Source organism: Mytilus galloprovincialis, chromosome 5 (genome assembly GCF_965363235.1).
Source record: "Mytilus galloprovincialis chromosome 5, xbMytGall1.hap1.1, whole genome shotgun sequence".
NCBI lineage: Eukaryota > Metazoa > Mollusca > Bivalvia > Mytilida > Mytilidae > Mytilus > Mytilus galloprovincialis.
Window position 1 is genome coordinate 25,136,537 of NC_134842.1, and position 20,726 is coordinate 25,157,262.

Here is a 20,726-nt window from a genome sequence, read left to right on the forward strand (position 1 = left end):
ATTTACAAATATGATTATATATCTTTGCCTGCTGCTCATTTTGGTGTGTACATTTTCTGTCTATAAAATATAGTTTTCTTGATGAAAAAACTTATAAAAATAGGTTAAAATCATTATTCAAGGGCAATAGTTCCAATGAAAAGTTTACTGTCATTTTTATCAGTTACACTTTCCCTTTTAGAATAGTTATCAAGATAAAAGTCAACACTGTCATAAACAGTTGTAACAATGCATTAAAGGTAATAATTCGTATCAGGAGTCGTCTAACAGCTAAGTAAAAAATGGTTAAAATTGTTAAATTAACCAAAAGATTTTTTTTTACCCCGATGCTAAATATTATTTGGTAGAAAGTTAAATAACAAAAATACCGAACTCCGAAGAAAATTAAAAACGGAAAGTCAATTATCAAATGGCAAAATCAGAAGCTCAAACAAAAAGAATGGATAAACAACTGTCAAATGACTTGGTACTATGTCGTTGTGGAGTCTTTTGTAGATGAAACGCTCTTTTGGCCTACAAAGTACTTGTAATACTGTTGATTACACAAATCACTTATCTTGCTATTTTGTCATCATCAACATAGCGAAACAATGCAGTTATAAAGGGTAATTCCAGCTTTTTTAAAATATTTTTTCTTCTTCTATATGAAGTGGGAGGGGGGGGGGGGGGGGGTGTTCTTATGGGATTGTTTACTAAAAACAAACGAAACAAATATGTTGTCATTCACGAAATATGTATTATGTCAGTTACAGAGAATTTTTAGTTTGAAACCGAGTTTTATTTTTCAAAATGTATGAGTTATCCGTCCACAAATGGACATATTGGTAACTCTTGTAGTTAGAACACTTGTGTTAAGGTTAGAAAAGTCTTTGATTTTTAGAATATCAACATGTGATTCACACATACTGCCCCATAGAGTAGAAAGTTTCACAAAACTCCATAAGCCTGGCTTTAATTGCTGATAAAATTGAAGGTAATAATGAAGGTTGCGTGCAGCATTTGGAAAAACCAAAAATATATATTTGAGTGTAAGGACACTTATGCAATCTAGGTGCCTAATACAGTGAGGGATTTCACGTTTCATCTTTGGTTGAATTTTCCTATGAACATGGTAAAGACCTATGACTTTTCAGGATTTCCTCTTATGTAAGTGTCGTGAGGATATATTTTGTTGAGTTTCAAAGAGAATTAAATTACTCAATTCCATTATCAAGTAGATTATGTAATGTCATTTACAGACAAATACAATGATGTGCTGGGCTTTACATGCGGGGTCACAACAAATGTGTTTTCGTAGAACATGTGCATATCAATATTTACGTCTTTAAAGACCGATGAAGTATTCATTAAACCTTTCCCTTTCACAATTGTAATTTGTATCATGCAACAACATGAGAGCCTTAAATCATTAAGAAGGAGCATATATATGTCTTATTTTTTTTGTATTTATTCCATTACATCGTATAAACATCTAAAGAGTCGATCGTTATTTTCGAATTGTTTCCAATAGATTGTTTTTTTAAGTTCAAGATATATACAGAGCGTTTGTAAAACAAATTTTGCAGAGAAATGTTTCGATCCGTACTTTATTATTATATGAATAAGGAACTTGCACTTGATCGAATACACTTGAAATCTTCACTATGGAAATCCTGGAATAAGTGTTTCTAATTAAAATACAAGTGGTAATTGTTTATATGTATAAGAGATGATAGGTAGTGACTGATCTTTAATGTATGGAGGTGCTTTCAAATGTAATGATTAATGAAGAAGGATATTGCCAAAGTTGATGGCATCGCGACCTTTAATTTGTTGACAAAAAGGGTTTTAGGAAAACTCTTATCTTCGTATCAGGAACTAAATAACACTATGTTCTCCTGGTATTTTTTCTTTAACTATAAAAGAAATTCCTATATAAGAACAGTTGTCGAATGAATTAATATTCAACCTAAGATGTGGTGATTACAACACATTAACTGTTCATGAAGCCCCCGACAATAAAACTGAAAATGGAAACAGGGAATGTGGTAAAGATACAACAACCAAACCAAAGAGATAAAAACAACCCAAAGCCACCAATGGGTTTTCAACACAGCGAAAAATCGAGCGCATGGAGGCGGGATTTCAGCTGTCCCCTAAACAAAATATGTACTAGTTCAGATAAAATGGATTGTTTTTGCCACGATGTTGTCAGCAATGTTTTACTTGCAAGTTTTGATCATCCCCTGGGTATCTTTTCTTTGCTTTTTTTAACGATGAATAGTTACAAATTGGGTAATTATTATAGTTTACGTAGTCCAATATATAAGGATGTCAACAACGACAAAATCGCATTAACTTTTATTTTTGTGTAAAGCTACAAATGTACAATAATGATTGAAAAAAAAAGTTTCAACTAGAGTTCACATAAACTCAAACATGTTCTATTCTAAAAACAAATTGCTTTGTTAGCGTCATTTATAGCTGTCTCACAAAATGGCCGCTGGTGGTAACATCAAAGACTTGTTAATACCATTAATTATTGCATTCCAAAACATACGTTCACCTACACCTTTTGTAAATATTAAATGTGGAGTTGTGTTTAGAAGTGTTCTGAGTCCACTTGTCATGTGTTTTGAGTCAATTTGGTGATACATTATTAAAACTAATGCATTCGTGCCATGATGACGTCTTCTTTCTAGGGCCAAGTTTACTTCCCATTGACACCATTCACTTTTGGCGAAATCATTGGACATAACAACGATAATTTTCCAACTTTTGTTCATAAATTTCTCAATATTATTTATGATTGGTTCTCCAACTTCGAAATCTCGGTGGTGGATACAAATCTTCAATCCTTTGTCCTCCAATCTTTTTATCAAGTCATCATGAACCCATTGTCGATCGGAATCGCAATATACGACAAAAGCGTCAAAATCGAAATCGTCGCATGACGTTAGTTTCAAATAACCTTTATTGATACGGTGATGAACACGGGCAAAATAAAGTAAATTCTTCAAGTTGATGTGACATCTATACAATATTAGCGCTAAGAAAAACACAAATATCAAAACTGAGCAAACAGCAATTATAATAATGGATGTAAAATAACTAATTTCACATTCTGCGTCAGTTGGTCTATAACTCGAAAGTGACGAATGTCTTAGATTCTCCGGATATGCACAAGAGTAATATGTAGGCCAATTTGGCATCTTTTTGGTAATGTTGGTTGATCGCAACCTATCTAAAAACCATCTTTGATCACATGTACACCAAAAAGGATTGTTTGAAATTTCAAATTTTTCGAGTTTATTTAACAACATTGTTGGAAATGACGTCCTGTTTATAATGTGAATTTGATTTCCATCCAAATGCAATATTCGTAAGTTCGTCATATTTTTAAATGTTGATGGATCCCATCTTGCTATTTTGTTGCCAATAAGAAATAACTTTTGCAAATAAGGCATACTTTGAAATAGTCCTTCAGGTATCGTTGCAATTCCCGTAGTTGCAATGTTTAATGTTCTTAACTGTTTCAACGGATAAAACATCGCAAGAGTATGTTGCTGTTTATGAGGCAAGTAATTGTTACTCAAATCCAATTTTTCCAAATTGTATGTGTTAACAAAAAGGCCCCGGAAATAATTCAAATCGTTGACGTGATCAAAGCGAAAACCGTTATGGCTTAGTTCTAAAGTGCGGAGGGAAGAACTGTTAAAAGTCTTTTGTCGAATATTTTTCATTCGTGGAATATGAGTAATAGATAATCTAATCAGACCGGGCAAAAGAGAAAAACTATTTTTCTTCAGCTCTTTCATTCTATTTCCGTCGAGAATTAAACTTTGAAGACTAATTAAGCATTTAAATGATGATGGCAAGATAAGTCTTATTGCATTGTCTGCAAGTATTAGTTTTTTTAACTCCGGAGTCAGACTATGTTTGCCTGAATCGTCACAAAAATTTGGTATTTCGAAGATATTATTACCGGTCAAGTCGATTGATTCCACCTTTATCCTTCCGTCTACCTTGAAATATGCTACAGAGCACTCTACGCAAAAAAACTTTTTCAATCCAATAAGTGGTTTAAATATTGAAGCATTCAGTATCTCAAAATGATTTTCATTTAGGGATAATACGGACAACTTAGCTCCACTTAAATCATTAAGTAAATTACCCGGTAATGAAGTCCAACGGTTACTCTCTAAAATCAATTCGTTGAAGAATGATACGTTCAAACTACCCAATGATGATTTAAAATTTAATACATCTAACTGACTTTCAAATGAAACTTCAAAAGTCTGCAAATATCTAAGATCTGAAAACGCATCGTTTGATATCGCCTGAATAGTATTGTTCATCTTAAATGCTAATCGAATGATTTTGTTCGATGATATATTTTGAAACGTTTGTCTTTTGATATATGGTAAATAACTTAATCTGATTTCCAAAGCCAATACAGATTCCTTTAAACTAGGAATATAATGTAATTTTCTGCATTTTGCGACACTATTCATTTTATAGTATTGGCATGTGTTGTCAACCTTTCGATAATTGTCATAGCTTTCTGTACGAAGGATGAATATATTACATACATAAAAGAACATCAGAGCAAATCTCTTCATATCCATCACTAAAAAACAAAACAGTTGTGCAACGATCACTTTATCACAGTTATATGATTGTAGTGATTATATTTCCTTATTGTGATGCATGTTTTCAAGTTTGTAATTGATTATAATTAACAATATATGTTCGATTCCGGTCACATTTATTGTTTAAATGTTCAAATAAATTATTGAGGCCAAAAGGATATCAAGAACAATAACACCAATTGTTCGGCTTTTTTTTATCGTGTGTGTTCCCTTTATTTCAAGGGCATGCATATTATCAATAAAATATTATTATTATTATTTTTATTATATTGTCAAATTGAAGTTTTGCTTAATCTACTGCGGATATATTCTTTCGACCGGTTTACCGCGATCTGATTTATCCTTTCAATGAGCCCAAACATCATTTTCTTTTATTAAAAGAAACAGCTAGTATGCCGTAACATCAGTTAAATCTGATGCTTCAAATGTTTTAAAAAGTTACTGACTGGAACAATAGAAGACTGAGATAGAAGATTGTACTAATATCCGCGAGAGGTTGTACATTGCATTAATATTCGTATATCAATTAATTCCTGTAAACATATTCGGCAGCTATTATTCCCAAAATTGTAATTTTTGAATCAATTGGTATCGACACTACCACTCGATTTCAGCAACAAAAAGGTATGTCAACCATAAAAGATAAACGAAAGATACAAGAAGGGACAATTCAAATTTGTAATTCAAAAATAAACTCACAAACCAATGATTAAAAAAGAAGAAAACAAACATACAAGCAACAGTACACAAAACACAATATAGAAAACTTTAAAATGAGGAACACGATTCTCAACATAAACTCACTTTTGGGGGAAAGGGGACGGGATAGTTGATACAATTGGACATATCTGTTGTCATCTGTGAAACAGATAATCCATAACGGTCAACCAACTAGTGATGGCGTCTGTAAAATTTACGAAAGGATGATTTCAACTTCACCACTGCTTTGCAAAATCACGTGAGTTAAGCTTTTTCAGCTTATTTTTTTTTGTCGGTTCATTCGTTGTACTGTTACACTGCTCTCCAAGGTTAGGGGGTGGGTTGGTGTTTTAAACATGTTTACTCCTGCAACATTCTTTAAAGAAAACAATGTCCCTCATCTTAACTTTTTCCCTGACGAAACTAGTAAACTCTTAATTTCATCCACAATGTTTTTCAATATAAATGTGACAGCTTACACTATAAATTTATTACTTTGGGTATTTGGTTAATAGTGAAAAAAACGGTAAAACAAGCATGCTTTGCAGACGAGCAACTGATCAGTATACTAGAGTTTGTTGTTGTTGAATTTAGAGGTAGACTTTTTCTAACAAATTGTCGGCATCCTATGGGAAGGAACTGTGCGCCTCTCCTTATTTCTATGATTTGGTGTTCCTTCAGACACATGTCAAAAACAAGAAAATCAAAGAAGCTGATCATTTAGTTTCATATTTAGATATATTGATGAACTTCTTCCAATAAAAAATCTAAAATTTTCTGATCGACTGGGTTCCATAAATGTATCCTCCAGAACGAGAAATTTAAGATATAACAGGCACAGTATCCTCTGCCTCATTTTTAGACTTGATACCTTGAATTTGACATAACATGAGTTTAATTTTGAAATAATAAATTTTCCATACCTTAGCAGCAAAAAAATAACATCACCTGCATATGGTATATACAATTCCCAACTTATTTGGTATTCAAGAGCTTGCAGTTGCTACTCAGACTTTATGAAGCGTCACCAGTATCTGAGCAAAAAGTTGATGAGCCAAGGATATGCCAAAAACATCTGATCCTTTTTATAAAAATGTTCATTTTAAGATACCAGGACTTTGTTGATAAATATTCTGTATCAATTAACAAAAAATACAAGCTGTTTTGAAGTATAGATTCTATGTACTGATGTTGATAATAATCTTAAGTAGGTATCCCATTGTTTTTGTCCTTACTAGTATATATTTTTAACCTTTCCTGTTAAGTTCATTTTTGATTATATACATATGACGTGGCTCGGTACTTATACATCCTGCCATTGTGTTATGGTCAATTTTGAATTCTTGTCTTTCATTTTTGCTTATGTTCTTAGTCTATACGCCATTTTGTGATTCTTAATTAAAACAGTTATTTGTCGTATAAGTGATTAAGATTATATTATAACATTGACAGCTGTACCCAAATGTTTGACGTTTCTACATTTAATGTCTGTTTTTTTTGCTCACATATAGTAAGAATTCAATATTAATGTGACTGTCATACAAGTGAGAGGTTTGGCCAGCTATAAAACCATGTTTAATCCACCATTTTCTACATAAGGCGATGCCTGTCAGGAATACAACAATTGTTTTTCATTTCCATAGATGTGTTTGAGCTTTTGACTCTGCCATTTTAAAGACGACTTTCCGTTTTGAATTTTTGCTTGCAGTTCGGTATTTTTGTTATTTCACTTTTCACTTATTGCATTTGAAGCTGGTATAATAGAGGATAAGAGAATGTGTTTCTGCAATCTAAATAAAACATCTTTGAAGAGAACACTGATTGTCTAATTTATTATATGTTTAAGCCATGTTTTACAGAGTATTATATCAAATGCTGAAAAAAATGTCCCTATTACTATTTAAACTTCAACCAATTATGCAACACAGTATGTGTGTTTGTCATTTTCAAATAAATTAATTATTTTAATCACAAGTACACCCATATATATAATTTATCAAAATTGCACTACCATTAATTGTATGTGTAACATATATACATTGTATATAAATAATTTAAGTTATTCATACAAAACAGTTACAGTAGCAGCTTGTAATTGATCTTCCAAAATCAGAAATAAAATTTTGTATATCACATTATAAGAATTCCAATTTTTTAGCACTTGGATATAGTAATAAATGTTCTCCTCCATTATAAAACTCTGAATATAATTACACCCTGAGCATATCTAAATAAATATCACAACACCAGCATACTCTGACCTCATGACTAGGATTCAGTAGTTCTCAATTATACTATTGTGTTATGGAAATACATTTAAAAGTAAATGTTGATAGATTATTTGAATATATATTTTCTCACAAAAACCCTTTCCTAAACAAAAGTAATTTTAAAGTGAATAGCTGATTTATCAGAGAAGAGTCAATCATTAAGATAACAAAAAATTTAAGAACTGTGGTCCTCTTGAAATTTTCTTGGAAAGTTCATTGTGAAAATGAGACAGTACAAATTCATCATTCATTAGAGTAAAAGAAGTCTACAACACTATTTACTACTGGAATATTATCATCTAAATGTTAATGTATCATTAAGCTAGTGCTCCCATGGGATCCCAGGCAGGTAGAACAACTGGTGTTTGTTTAAGTACGTCTAGCATATCTGATGTTAGATATTTCTTATCTACCACAACTTCATAGACAAACTCAGAGAACCAGTTATCTGACATTGCTATGTAGCCTGAAAAACAGAAAAACAAGATTATTATAAACAAACAAACTTAAAAAGTGGTTAAAAGGTTATATAATTTGTTTGTAAAGAAATAGTTAATTAACACTCACTAGACATAAAAGGTAAAATACCAATTCTTCAAAAGACAGAACAATAAAAGAGAGAAATATAGATTCCTACACTGCAACAAGTGTATTACGATATTTCTCCACTCGTTAAATAACTAAAATTTAACTGTCGAGAGTGGAAAAATATCGTAATACACAAGTTATAGTGTCGGAATCTGTTTCTCTAATGATTTTTATCCTTCTTTTTCAAAGATTTTCAGAAACCTGTGTTCTTAATATGCAACGACATCAGGCATTGCCGCCTTTTTTCATGGCGTCACAATAGGAAAATTCAGAAGAAAACAAAACATTTACATAATCAAATTCCGACTAATCATTTGCTGAGAACAGATTTTTCTCGCACCGGTCAGGAAAGGTGAAAATAGCACAAAAATTAGAGAAAATGGTGGCTCAAACAACATAGTGAAGAGCTGTCCAGTTCACATACAATGTCATAACTGTTTGACTTTGAAGCAGTATACAAATTATTGTAATTATTGTAATGGTAAACTGTTATGTCTGTTAAAATATTATTTTTTTTTAAATTCAAATGTAAAGGTGTTCATTCAATTGCTTTAATACTAGGAATATGCATATCTATTGTCTTCATGAAAACATTTAAACTTGGTATACCCATTATAAATTCTTGTCTCTAACAGCTCAAATGATGACTTGTATGATTCTGATTATTATTGACAGATTATTTCTTAGGGTAAATAAGTATTTTTCATTCATTTTAATTGAAGGAAATGTGGCTACAAAGCATAATGATTATAAAAACAAGAATGTGTCCCTAGTACACAGATGCCTCATCCGCAATATCATTTTCTATGGGCAGTGGACGTGAAAATGTGTTGGGATGTATAAGTACCCGGCCACGTCCACTTGTATTTTTGTCCATCTGATGAGTTAAGCCTTTTTCAACTGATTTTTATAGTTCGTTCTTATATTGTACTGTTACACCACTGTCCCAGGTTAGGGGGAGGGTTGGGATCCCGCTAACATGTTTAACCCCGCAACATTATTTATGTATGTGCCTGTCCCAAGTCAGGAGCCTGTAATTCAGTGGTTGTCGTTTGTTTATGTGTTACATATTTGTTTTTCGTTAATTTTTTTACAAAAATAAGGCCATTAGTTTTCTCGTTTGATTTGTTTTACATTGTCATATCGGGGCCTTTTATAGCTGACTATGCAGTATGGGCTTTGCTCATTGTTGAAGGCCGTAGGGTGACCTATAGTTGTTAATGTCTGTGTTATTTTGGTCTTTTGTGGATAGTTGTCTCATTGGCAATCATACCACATCTTCTTTTTTATATAATCTCTATTTTGGCTTTAAAAATAGAAAGATAATATCATAGGGAACATGTTTACTAAGTTTCAAGTTGATTGGACTTCAACTTTATTAAAAACTACCTTGACCAAAAACTTTAACCTGAAGCAGGACAGACGGTCAAACGGATGAACGAATGAACAAACAGATGCACAGACCAGAAAACATAATGCCCATAAATGGGGCATAAAAATATGACAACACACTGTACCTTTATCTCCATCAGTATCACCCCAGGAATTTTCTACTCTCCACCTGGTAGCTTTGCTATCGGAACCCTGCAAAACATAAAGATGACTTAGATTCTAAATTATATTTTACGCTAATAGCTGGCAAATCATTTATATATACATGTATGTCCATATATAGAGTTCATCCTAAGATTTCAGTAAAACATACAATTGGCCTTTGGCTGTTATCTGCTCTATGGTCGGGTTGTTGTCTCTTTGACAAATTCCCCATTTCCATTCTCAATTTAATTATCCTACAGAATTTCATAAAGGAGTAAAATCATATTTAAGATTAATTCAAATGAATATGAATTTAAAATATCCACTTATTGACCTCAGATTTTATAACCCTTTGTTCTTATATGACAAATTTATATTGGTTTCAATAATAACATTTGCCAGAAGTAGGTCCTATATTCTGTGTTTAAGGGGAAAACAATTTCCAATCGTTGAACTCATAAAAATGGTAATCTAAAATAAACATTACTAATGTCTTTAATCAAATTAACCTTTGGGGATAACATTTTCCCAAAATGAGCTTTCTTGCTATTCAAATTATGTAGTTTTTTGCACATACTGCTTGGCCAATTGCATAGTTTTTGAGCAAATACATTGGAAAAATTTTACTAGCTATAAAAAAAAATCATAGAAAGGTGACTCAACAAAAAATATTGCTTTCTGCTGTCTGCTTGGCATTTTATATTTATGTTAGATATAGAAAAATCTTAATTTAGCTAGAAAATATATCAAACCTCTTCAACTTGTGCAGCAGTAAGGGTCATTGCATGAGTCATCAAAGATTCTCCATAGATCAGTCTGTCTGCTTTAGACATGCCTAGCATGTTGGTACCAAAAACTAAGTCTAAATCTAATCTGTAATAAAAAGTTAATTCTCCTTATTTCATGTTATTTAGAAATACTTTATAATAAATCATTGAAGGGTATCTGTTTCATTCATAATCATTGTCATGCAGTATAATTCAAGAAATTAGTTTTCTCTACTGAATTGTATCACGTTTTCTGAAAGGATAAAACCACTTGTTCAAGGCTTCATATGATAATTGATGCGTATTGTTGTGTGTTTGTTTTTTCTATATTGGCTAGAGATATAGGTGGAGGTTTGAGATCTCAAAAAACACATTTAACCAACTGTATTTTTTTGCGCCAGTCCCAAGTCAGGAGCCTCTGGCCGTTGTTAGTCTTGTATGATTTTTAATGAAATTTTTTGAGTATATTTCGGATGTTAGTATGAAGTCCATTATCCCTGAAATAGCATACATTTTGTTCAGGGGCCAGCTGAAGCAGGCCTCTGGGTATGGGAGTTTTCCGCTGCATTGAAGACCCATTGGTTCCCTTTGGCTGTTGTCTGCTCTTTGGTCGAGTTGTTGTCTCTTTGGCATATTTCCCATTTCTATTCTCAATTTTAACTTCAAGCATTTCTTAAGTTATTGAAATTCAACTTACACATCTAAATCTAGTAAGCCTGCTTGTCTATAAAAGCATTTACCTACATCACATCCAAACCATACAGCCTACAAATAACAATAAAAGAAAATTCAGTTGTAAATTTTACTTTTGGAACTATTACCATGTTACGGTTGAAACATTTATGAAAATTAGAAAACTGCGAGCTACTGCTCACTGATGATACCCCCGCCGCAAGTGGATAATATTAATAGTGTAAAAATGTGCAAGTGTTCCGTAAACAGGAAGTTGTCGAGTGATGAATCTGAAAACGCATCACACGGTATAGCTGATTTATATAAATCCTGAAACCAAATTTCAGAAATCCTTGTATTGTAGTTCCTGAGAAAAATGTGACGAAAATTTTCAACTTGGCTATCATGTGTAAAATCATACAAGTGTTCAGTAAACAGGAAGTTGTCAAGTGATCAATCTGAAAACGCATCACACAGTATAGCTGACTTAGATAAACTCTGAAACCAAATTTCAGAAATCCTTGTATTGTAGTTCCTGAGAAAAATGCGACGAAAAATATTCATGGGACGGACGGACTGACTGAAGGACAGACAGAGGTAAAACAGTATACCCCCCTTTTTTAAAGCAGGGGTATAATTAAACTGATTATTAACAAAAATACAAATGTAATTCAGTATATATGCACGTAAAATATGCAATTTTGACAACTGTTGTACTTTTCATGTGCAAATATCTTTTTCATGTGTCTTCTGATTGTTTGCATCCTCCTTTCTATCTTATTGATGTAAATTTCATATCTTCTTTTTTCTTATCTACATTCAAATATAAATAATGCCATATAAGTGAGTCTACTAAATCAATAAGTATTTTGTTTTCATAAAATTTTGTTTACCTTACTTTATTTCATATTTCAAAATTGTAAAAATGTTATAACATATTCCATCATATTCATTTAATGTTAAATCCAAGCATAAAAAGAAAAGAAAAAAATCTAAAGGTGCATAAGAATCCTGCATTGAAAAGTTGATACAGTTATAGACTCCAAAGATCAGAATGTATGGATACTGATAAGCACAACATTATACAAACAACCCTGATAAACATGATAAATGTTTTATACATTTCTGTTAAAGTTATATTTATGAATTAAAGGAATCTATTTATGCATAAATTTGCATTTATACAATATTTCATTAAAAACCATCAACACAGTAGTTCTTTGATAATATTATAATTTTCGATAATGAATGGCTACATTAAACAGGACCAAATCAACTATATAGTTTGAATATTTATTTAACACATAAAATACCTCATCATCTTTGAGAGAAGCTATAGTGACCTTCTTTAAAACTTCAATTGGTTGATTAATATATAGTACTGGTCGTCCACCAGTCATATTTCCTAGGTAGTCTACTGTATACAGTTTGCCGTAGGAATGGTTTGGACGAGGATCATTCACTAGACACACCTAGCAACAAATAATAATGTTAATTCAAAAATGATATACATTTGAACATTATTTCACCTACTATTTACATACTTTACACAGGCAAAAGGAGAAGGTTCACGAAGGGTTAAAATTGGCCCTGATTTTTTTATGTTTTTTAAATCGGGCCAACAAATTAAAAATTTCACATAGAAATACTTGTGATAATACTATTAAGACAAAAATAAACATAATTAGTATTAAAAGGTCAATTTTGGTACTTTTTTCCCATAATTTTAATTGTTTTTGGCATAATTAACCTTGGCCTCCATCTACGATCCATAAAGTTTTTATATTGATGAAATCTATATCAAAATTGGAATCTTTTGGTTACAACACATTTTGGATTGTAGGTGGCGGCCAAGGTGTTTTTAAAGCTTTTAGGTCTGAAAAATGCACAAAATCATCATATTTTGACAAAATGTCCCAAATGGGCTTACTTTGGAGAGTATTATGTACTTTTATGAAAAGAACTGATATATTTAGCATTTAGACTTTTGAAGTAGACCCATTTACGAACCAAATTGAGACCTTTTTGGTGTTTTATGATAAGTTGATATTTAAGGCCATTTTGTGCCATAAGTGAACCTTGTCCTTTGCTTCCTTGAATTTCAAATGAATCTCGCATGAAATTCACGTGAAATTTGTGTGAGATTATCCTCAAACAAGCTTTAATAAACATTTTAATGTGAATTTCACTTTAATAAAAAAAATGATATATTGCATGATTTTAAATTATTTTAATTGAATTACTTTATTTTGACAATTTATGACAACTTAATATGTGATTTTCATGTGAAATTCATATGAACAAACTTAAATTGTGATTTTCATATGAAATTCATATGAACAAACTTAATATGTGATTTTCATATGAAATTCATATGAACAAACTTAATATGTGATTTTCATATGAAATTCATATGAACAAACTTAATATGTGATTTTCATATGAAATTCATATGAGTTTCACACAAGATTCATGAAAACTCACAGGAACTGATCACACACAGCCAAATGGACAATGCACATAGAGTAAATACATTACAGTAGAACCTTTACCTTATCCTCCATATTATAGATTGGTTTGATGTATTGTCGGTAGAAATCGACTGGTTTGATTGGTCCAATTTTGAAATAATTCTTTTCTAAGTCATAGAATTCCCAGGTGAAGGTCTCTAATGGTGTCCCTAAACATGTGGCTGCTATTCTGTATATCTGCAAACATATATATATATATATAAAATTGAGAATGGAAATGGGGAATGTGTCAAAGAGACAACAACCCGACCAAATAAAAAACAACAGCAGAGGGTCACCAACAGGTCTTCAATGTAGCGAGAAATTCCCGCACTCGGAGGCGTCCTTCAGCTGGCCCCTAAACAAATATATACTAGTCCAGTGATAATGAACACCATACTAATTTCCAAATTGTACACAAGAAACTAAAATTAAAATAATACAAGACTAACAAAGGCCATAGGCTCCTGACTTGGGACAGGCGCAAAAATGCGGCGGGGTTAAACATGTTTGTGAGATCTCAACCCTCCCCCTATACCTCTAACCAATGTAGTAAAGTAAACTCATAACAATACGCACATTTAAATTCAGTTCAAGAGAAATCCGAGTCAGATGTCAGAAGATGTAACCAAAGAAAATAAACAAAATGACAATAATACATAAATAACAACAGACTACTAGCAGTTAACTGACATGCCAGCTCCAGACTTCAATTAAACTGACTGAAAGATTATGATTTCATCATATGAACATCAGGCACAATCCTTCCCGTTAGGGGTTTAGTATCATACCATCATAACATATATGAGAAGAACATAACCCGTGTCATGCCAACAACTGTTTTTAGAATAAATGTGTTTAGTTCCGATACAAAGACCTTATCAGTGACTCAATATTAACGCCAAAATATGCAATCTTTAATGACTTGACAACAGTATCGTAATTATATCCCTTCTTAATAAGTCTATTCAAAGGTTTTGTAAGTTTCTGAGGTGAATACTGACACCTTTGTGCTTTATAAAGAATATTACCATAAAAAATTGGATGTGAAATACCTGAACGTATTAGAAGTCTGCATGTTGAGCTATATTTACGAATGATGTCTTTATACCGATGATAAAATTTAGTAAATGTTTTGACTAGTTTGTGATATCGAAAACCCTGGTGTAATAATTTTTCAGTAATACATAAATTTCTCTCGTTAAAATCGAAAACATTGTTACATACACGAGCGAATCGTACAAGTTGAGATATATAAACACCGTAAGATGGTGACAAGGGAACGTCACCATCTAAAAACGGATAATTAACGATAGGAAATGAAAAATCATCCCTTTTATCATAAATTTTAGTATTCAGCTTTCCATTAGTGATATAGATATCAAGATCGAGAAAAGGGCAGTGGTCATTGTTAGTATTAGCTTTATTTAAAGTAAGTTCAACAGGATAAATTTCATTAATATACATACTGAAGTCGTCATTATTGAGAGCCAAAATATCATCCAAATATCTAAAAGTATTATTAAATTTGTTTATCAGATGTTGTTTCGATGGGTCTTTGCTTATTTTTGTCATAAATTGTAACTCATAACAATACAAAAACAGGTCCGCAATAAGTGGTGCACAGTTAGTCCCCATTGGAATTCCGATAATCTGACGATATACGGAATCTCCAAAGCGAACAAAAATGTTATCTAGTAAAAATTCAAGGGCATATATAGTATCAAAGCATGTCCAATTAACATAGTTTTTTTGTTTATTGATACTAAAAAATGACCTAAAAGAGTTTGAACATATATATTCACATTTTGATTTTTTGAATGCCCATTTAATTAGGTGTGTGAATTTTTTCTTAATGAGAATGTGAGGCAATGTGGTATACAGGGTAGAAAAATCAAAACTTTGAACAGATTCAAAATCACCAATATAAGCATGCAATTTATCAAGTACTTCCAACGAGTTCTTGACACTCCAAAAGTAATTTATTCCACTATTTTCGAAGGCCTTATTTGAACAATTTATTATAAGGTTTTTAATTGTACCAAGTGTGCTGGTAAGAAGAATAGACAATTTAGTAGTTGAACAATGGCTTGAAGACGAAATAAATCTGTATTTGTAAGGGGTTTTGTGTAGCTTCAGAAGCCAATACATAGTTGGGACTTTCATTGTATTTGGCTCTGCTTGTAAAGCGGTGGCTAAAAGTTTATGTTTGTTACAGATTTCGTTTTCTGAAAATGGAGTCAGTTGGAATGTTGGCGAATTGGTGATTTCCTTTTTCAAAACCTCAATGTAAAATTTACGTCAAACAATAATAATATTATTAGCAGCTTTATCTGCCGGGACAAAAACAAATTCCTTGGCTAGTTCTTTTAGTTTATGTTTGATACGAGAAATAGGTTTATTGTGGTTATTGTTTATAGTAAAATGTTCTTTAAAATGTTGAATACGTACATCAACTATCTTTATATCATATCGCGTAGCAAAACAAATATTAATTTATTTTTGTTTTAGTTCAATGTTAATGGATTACTATAAGGGATTTTAATCACTTAACTAACTATAGCTGTTAGGCCAGAACTTCATGCATTATATTCAAAATTAAACATATTATTTTCAAAAAATATATTTCTATATGATCAAAAATAGAAGGTAAAACTCTACTAATTCTTTTACCTGGGTTGCGTTCAATATCGTAGCAGCTACATAGTGCTACATAGATTTTGACTGTTGAACATGTAGTTATAGACTAGCTGCTACATAGATATTGATAGCAGCTACATAGCCTCTACGATATTGAACTCAGCCCCGTTCAGCTCTCTCTTACCTATTCAATCATTCCATGTTTTTTTTTTATGTATCAGCTCTCTCATTCTGTTTTTTCTTTTTTGTTCTTTCATCTGCTGTCATTTTTTGTGTGTTTTTTTATTTAACAGCTGTCTCATTCCTATTCCATTATATTGGGAATTTCTTCTATACCTTAACTGTTCAATAATTGTGTTTTTTCTCATTACTGTGGATTTATCCATTTTTGTGGATATCTTACGGTGTTTATATATCTCAACTTGTACGATTCGCTCGTGTATGTAACAATGTTTTCGATTTTAACGAGAGAAATTTATGTATTACTGAAAAATTATTACACCAGGGTTTTCGATATCACAAACTAGTCAAAACATTTACTAAATTTTATCATCGGTATAAAGACATCATTCGTAAATATAGCTCAACATGCAGACTTCTAATACGTTCAGGTATTTCACATCCAATTTTTTATGGTAATATTCTTTATAAAGCACAAAGGTGTCAGTATTCACCTCAGAAACTTACAAAACCTTTGAATAGACTTATTAAGAAGGGATATAATTACGATACTGTTGTCAAGTCATTAAAGATTGCATATTTTGGCGTTAATATTGAGTCACTGATAAGGTCTTTGCGTCGGAACTAAACACATTTATTCTAAAAACAGTTGTTGGCATGACACGGGTTATGTTCTTCTCATATATGTTATGATGGTATGATACTAAACCCCTAACGGGAAGGATTGTGCCTGATGTTCATATGATGAAATCATAATCTTTCAGTCAGTTTAATTGAAGTCTGGAGCTGGCATGTCAGTTAACTGCTAGTAGTCTGTTGTTATTTATGTATTATTGTCATTTTGTTTATTTTCTTTGGTTACATCTTCTGACATCAGACTCGGATTTCTCTTGAACTGAATTTAAATGTGCGTATTGTTATGAGTTTACTTTACTACATTGGTTAGAGGTATAGGGGGAGGGTTGAGATCTCACAAACATGTTTAACCCCGCCGCATTTTTGCGCCTGTCCCAAGTCAGGAGCCTCTGGCCTTTGTTAGTCTTGTATTATTTTAATTTTAGTTTCTTGTGTACAATTTGGAAATTAGTATGGCGTTTATTATCACTGGACTAGTATATATTTGTTTAGGGGCCAGCTGAAGGACGCCTCCGGGTGCGGGAATTTCTCGCTACATTGAAGACCTGTTGGTGACCCTCTGCTGTTGTTGTTTTTTATTTGGTCGGGTTGTTGTCTCTTTGACACATTCCCCATTTCCATTCTCAATTTTATCAATTTTCTTGAGTTTGGGAAACACTTTCATTTCTGTTGATTTTCGATTTTGTGCTTTATCCATTTTCTGTATATCAATCCTATAGTAAATTTGTAATCCGTTGGTCATTTGAATTCAATGTTCATCTGTACTCACGTGCACAAAATCCACGAAAATTTGTAGCCAACGAATACCAAGGAATTGACAGTATCATCTCTGTCTTACCTGTTCCATCATCCTGGTTTTTTCTGCTTGTACCTTTGCTTCTGATGCCCCATCTTTAACCATAGTTTGTAGACAGTTACAGAACTCTCTCATCTATAATATTACAAGGAAATACTTGCGTCAGAAATATACAATTCATTACAAAATAATAAATAAAATAAATAAACTGCTGACACATAGATATGTCTTGCAAGAATACAATGAACATGTTATTTTGATAGTAAAAATTCAAAAGTTGAAATTAACATAGCAATATTTCAACATGTAAATTATGCAAAATATTCAAAAGCAATGAACCATTACTGCAGGTACAGGGCCAAATAATTTCTGTTTACAACTGCATACCAAATATCATTGACTCATCATAAGTGGTGCCCCTTAAACTGACTTGAGGAGGCTCGAGGGTACAAAAAATTTAGTAAACATTTGAACATTTTTTTTTTTCATTACAAATTTTAATTATTAAATTATTAGTTGTTACTCTATGATATATATGGCTCAACAATTAACTGAAAAATCAATTCGTTTAGGCCCCAGATGACTTTTAAAATGTTTATATCATTGAAAAAGCTCCAAATTATCTCCCTTTGGTGAAAAATGCATTTTTTTTGCATTAAAATTGAAATATCTTTTTCAACTTATCGTTGACCTATATTTTTATTATTATTTTCAAATAAGCTAAAATGAAACTATTATTTAAACAGAAAAAGAGTAAATTAACAAAAATGAATGCTTCTATCCAAGGCAAATTGTGAGCTTAAATGAACGTTGACCAATTGAACCCATATTTTTATTTTATTTTTCTATTAATTATAGGATAAAGTTTATGTAGAGAAAAAATAGTGAAATCCTATATTTAAATTTTTTTTTAATACAAATTTAATACATCACAACTAAGTGGGCAAGTTAAAAAAATCAAGTTTTTTTTCTACTAGCAAAAGTTGTGTAAGTAAATTGCTTGCAGAATTTAGTTTGTTAACATCGTTTGGTGGAAACAACTGATTAATTTATATCAGCAGTTACTGAAAATAAAGAATTTTTGCAAAGTTTTTATTATTGTGATGGGAATGGTTTTGCAAAAAATAAATACTAATATTAATAATTTTGATAGCATTGTTGTAGTAACAATTCCTGAAGTTGCAATAATTAGTCACCCATTTCTGTACATTGCTCAAGAATAAGAATTTATACATGCAAAATCTAAATTCACAAATATACCAAACTCTTGAGAAAATTTCAAAACAGAAAGTCCCTTATCAAATGGCATAATAAAAAGCGCACAACACATCAAAGGAATGGATAACAAATGTCATATTCCTGACTTGGTACAGGCATTTTCTACATTTACAGCAATCATTTTGAAAACAACCCAAATAATGTAAAATGTCAGTATTAATACACAATCCAACACAACTTACTTTATTATTAATGAGCCTGTTGAACTTGACAGAAGCTTCAGCACTCTGTGCATCAGGACAGCAGGTTTTGGGTACGATACCATACTTCTCTATCAGATTTATCATCATATCCCACTGGCCTCCATCTTCAGCAGGGTTAAATAATAGGTGGTGAACCAAACGGCCCTCAGCTGTCTCCCCTTTACCAGCACACTGTACGTAACACTGCAGATTGTAGTTAGCTCTCTCAACCTTCAAGTAATAATTTTTAACGGATATTTAGTGACTAACAATATTTGAAAAATTTAAACTGCAAAATGTCTTTCTTAATTTCAAATATTATGTCTGTTGAAGGAATAAAATGAAACAACAACAAGTATTATCAATGATTTTATAAACTGATAAACAGGTGTCCAAATTTTTAGACATGTACCATCTTGTGTATTTGGCAACTAAGCCCACTGTGCATTTGTGCCTTAATTTGTGGTGCAAGAATTTTAAAGTTTTATCATTATATAATCCACATGCCTGATATGCATTCAAATGTTACTTGACACAAACCTAATGTATCTATAAACATCAAATTGGAAGTTCTACAACTATAATTCTGACACTAACATGACTAAACTTATGAATAACAACTTCACGGAAGACAACAGGTTTGTTTTTTTTTAACTGGACTCAATCCAAGCCCCTTAATTCAAATTTCTTGATAATTAATTCAGACATTTATAAAATGTTCAGAATACACACACAAATAAAAATGTTTCGTCTTTCAAAATCAGGACAATTTCTTTCAATAACTTGAACATGATTTTACATATCTTTACATTTTTGGCCCAGTATTTTTCAAGTTGTAGTTATTTAAATGTATTTGCAATACAAGAAAATCTATAAAGTGAAATAAATCTACAGGTTTTACAACATAGATTACCTTGTCCCAGAAGAAGAGGTAATTCTGGCTAAACTCAAGATTTTCAACTTTAAACTGGCTCATACATTTGCTTCTTATAACATTTAAACAGGCAAATATCCAACATCTTCCTGAGCTCTTCTGGTTGGTCATTGGCTTGCCCTCAGATACCTGCAAAAGAAATATATATACTGTGGAAATTGAAGGTTCATACACAAAAGTTTTCTATTTATAACCCTATCCATAAAAGCAATTCAAATGACATTTTTAGTTTAATTCCAACAGAACTCTGTATACCACTGTATTCCATTTGATATTCCATTTAGCAAACAAAGTGCAACATCCTTGGCTTAAATAAATGGGGAATGGGTCCATGGGACACAGATGATGCCCCCACTTGCATATACTTTTATAAAGGGACATAACTCAAGAACTGTAAAAGTGACGCT

At 31.7% G+C, this 20,726-nt stretch overlaps 2 protein-coding genes across 2 annotated transcripts in view; both read right to left on the bottom strand.

Annotated features, from left to right (window-relative positions):
- Nucleotides 1-2,335: 2,335 nt before the first annotated feature.
- LOC143075466 (toll-like receptor 2) lies at nt 2,336-4,625 on the bottom strand. Its single transcript, XM_076250880.1, has one exon. It carries the CDS (start codon nt 4,605-4,607, stop codon nt 2,469-2,471), a length of 2,139 nt encoding a protein of 712 aa, XP_076106995.1. The 5' UTR covers nt 4,608-4,625; the 3' UTR covers nt 2,336-2,468.
- A 2,509-nt stretch (nt 4,626-7,134) lies between these two features.
- Nucleotides 7,135-20,726, bottom strand: part of LOC143075472 (bleomycin hydrolase-like) — a 31,693-nt gene continuing 18,101 nt past the window's right edge. Inside the window, exons 3-11 of the mRNA XM_076250888.1 lie at nt 20,299-20,448; nt 19,386-19,616; nt 17,968-18,060; nt 13,716-13,871; nt 12,477-12,635; nt 11,189-11,256; nt 10,477-10,597; nt 9,706-9,772; nt 7,135-8,066 (exon numbers count right to left, since the gene is read on the bottom strand). Of these exons, the coding sequence (XP_076107003.1) occupies nt 7,918-8,066; nt 9,706-9,772; nt 10,477-10,597; nt 11,189-11,256; nt 12,477-12,635; nt 13,716-13,871; nt 17,968-18,060; nt 19,386-19,616; nt 20,299-20,448 (1,194 nt within the window). The 3' untranslated portion in view covers nt 7,135-7,917. The remainder of the gene's footprint in view (nt 8,067-9,705; nt 9,773-10,476; nt 10,598-11,188; nt 11,257-12,476; nt 12,636-13,715; nt 13,872-17,967; nt 18,061-19,385; nt 19,617-20,298; nt 20,449-20,726) is intronic.

Bases quoted from the DNA above. Each gene is read 5' to 3' on its own strand.
- LOC143075466 (XM_076250880.1), bottom strand. From the start codon at position 4,607: ATGGATATGAAGAGATTTGCTCTGATGTTCTTTTATGTATGTAATATA.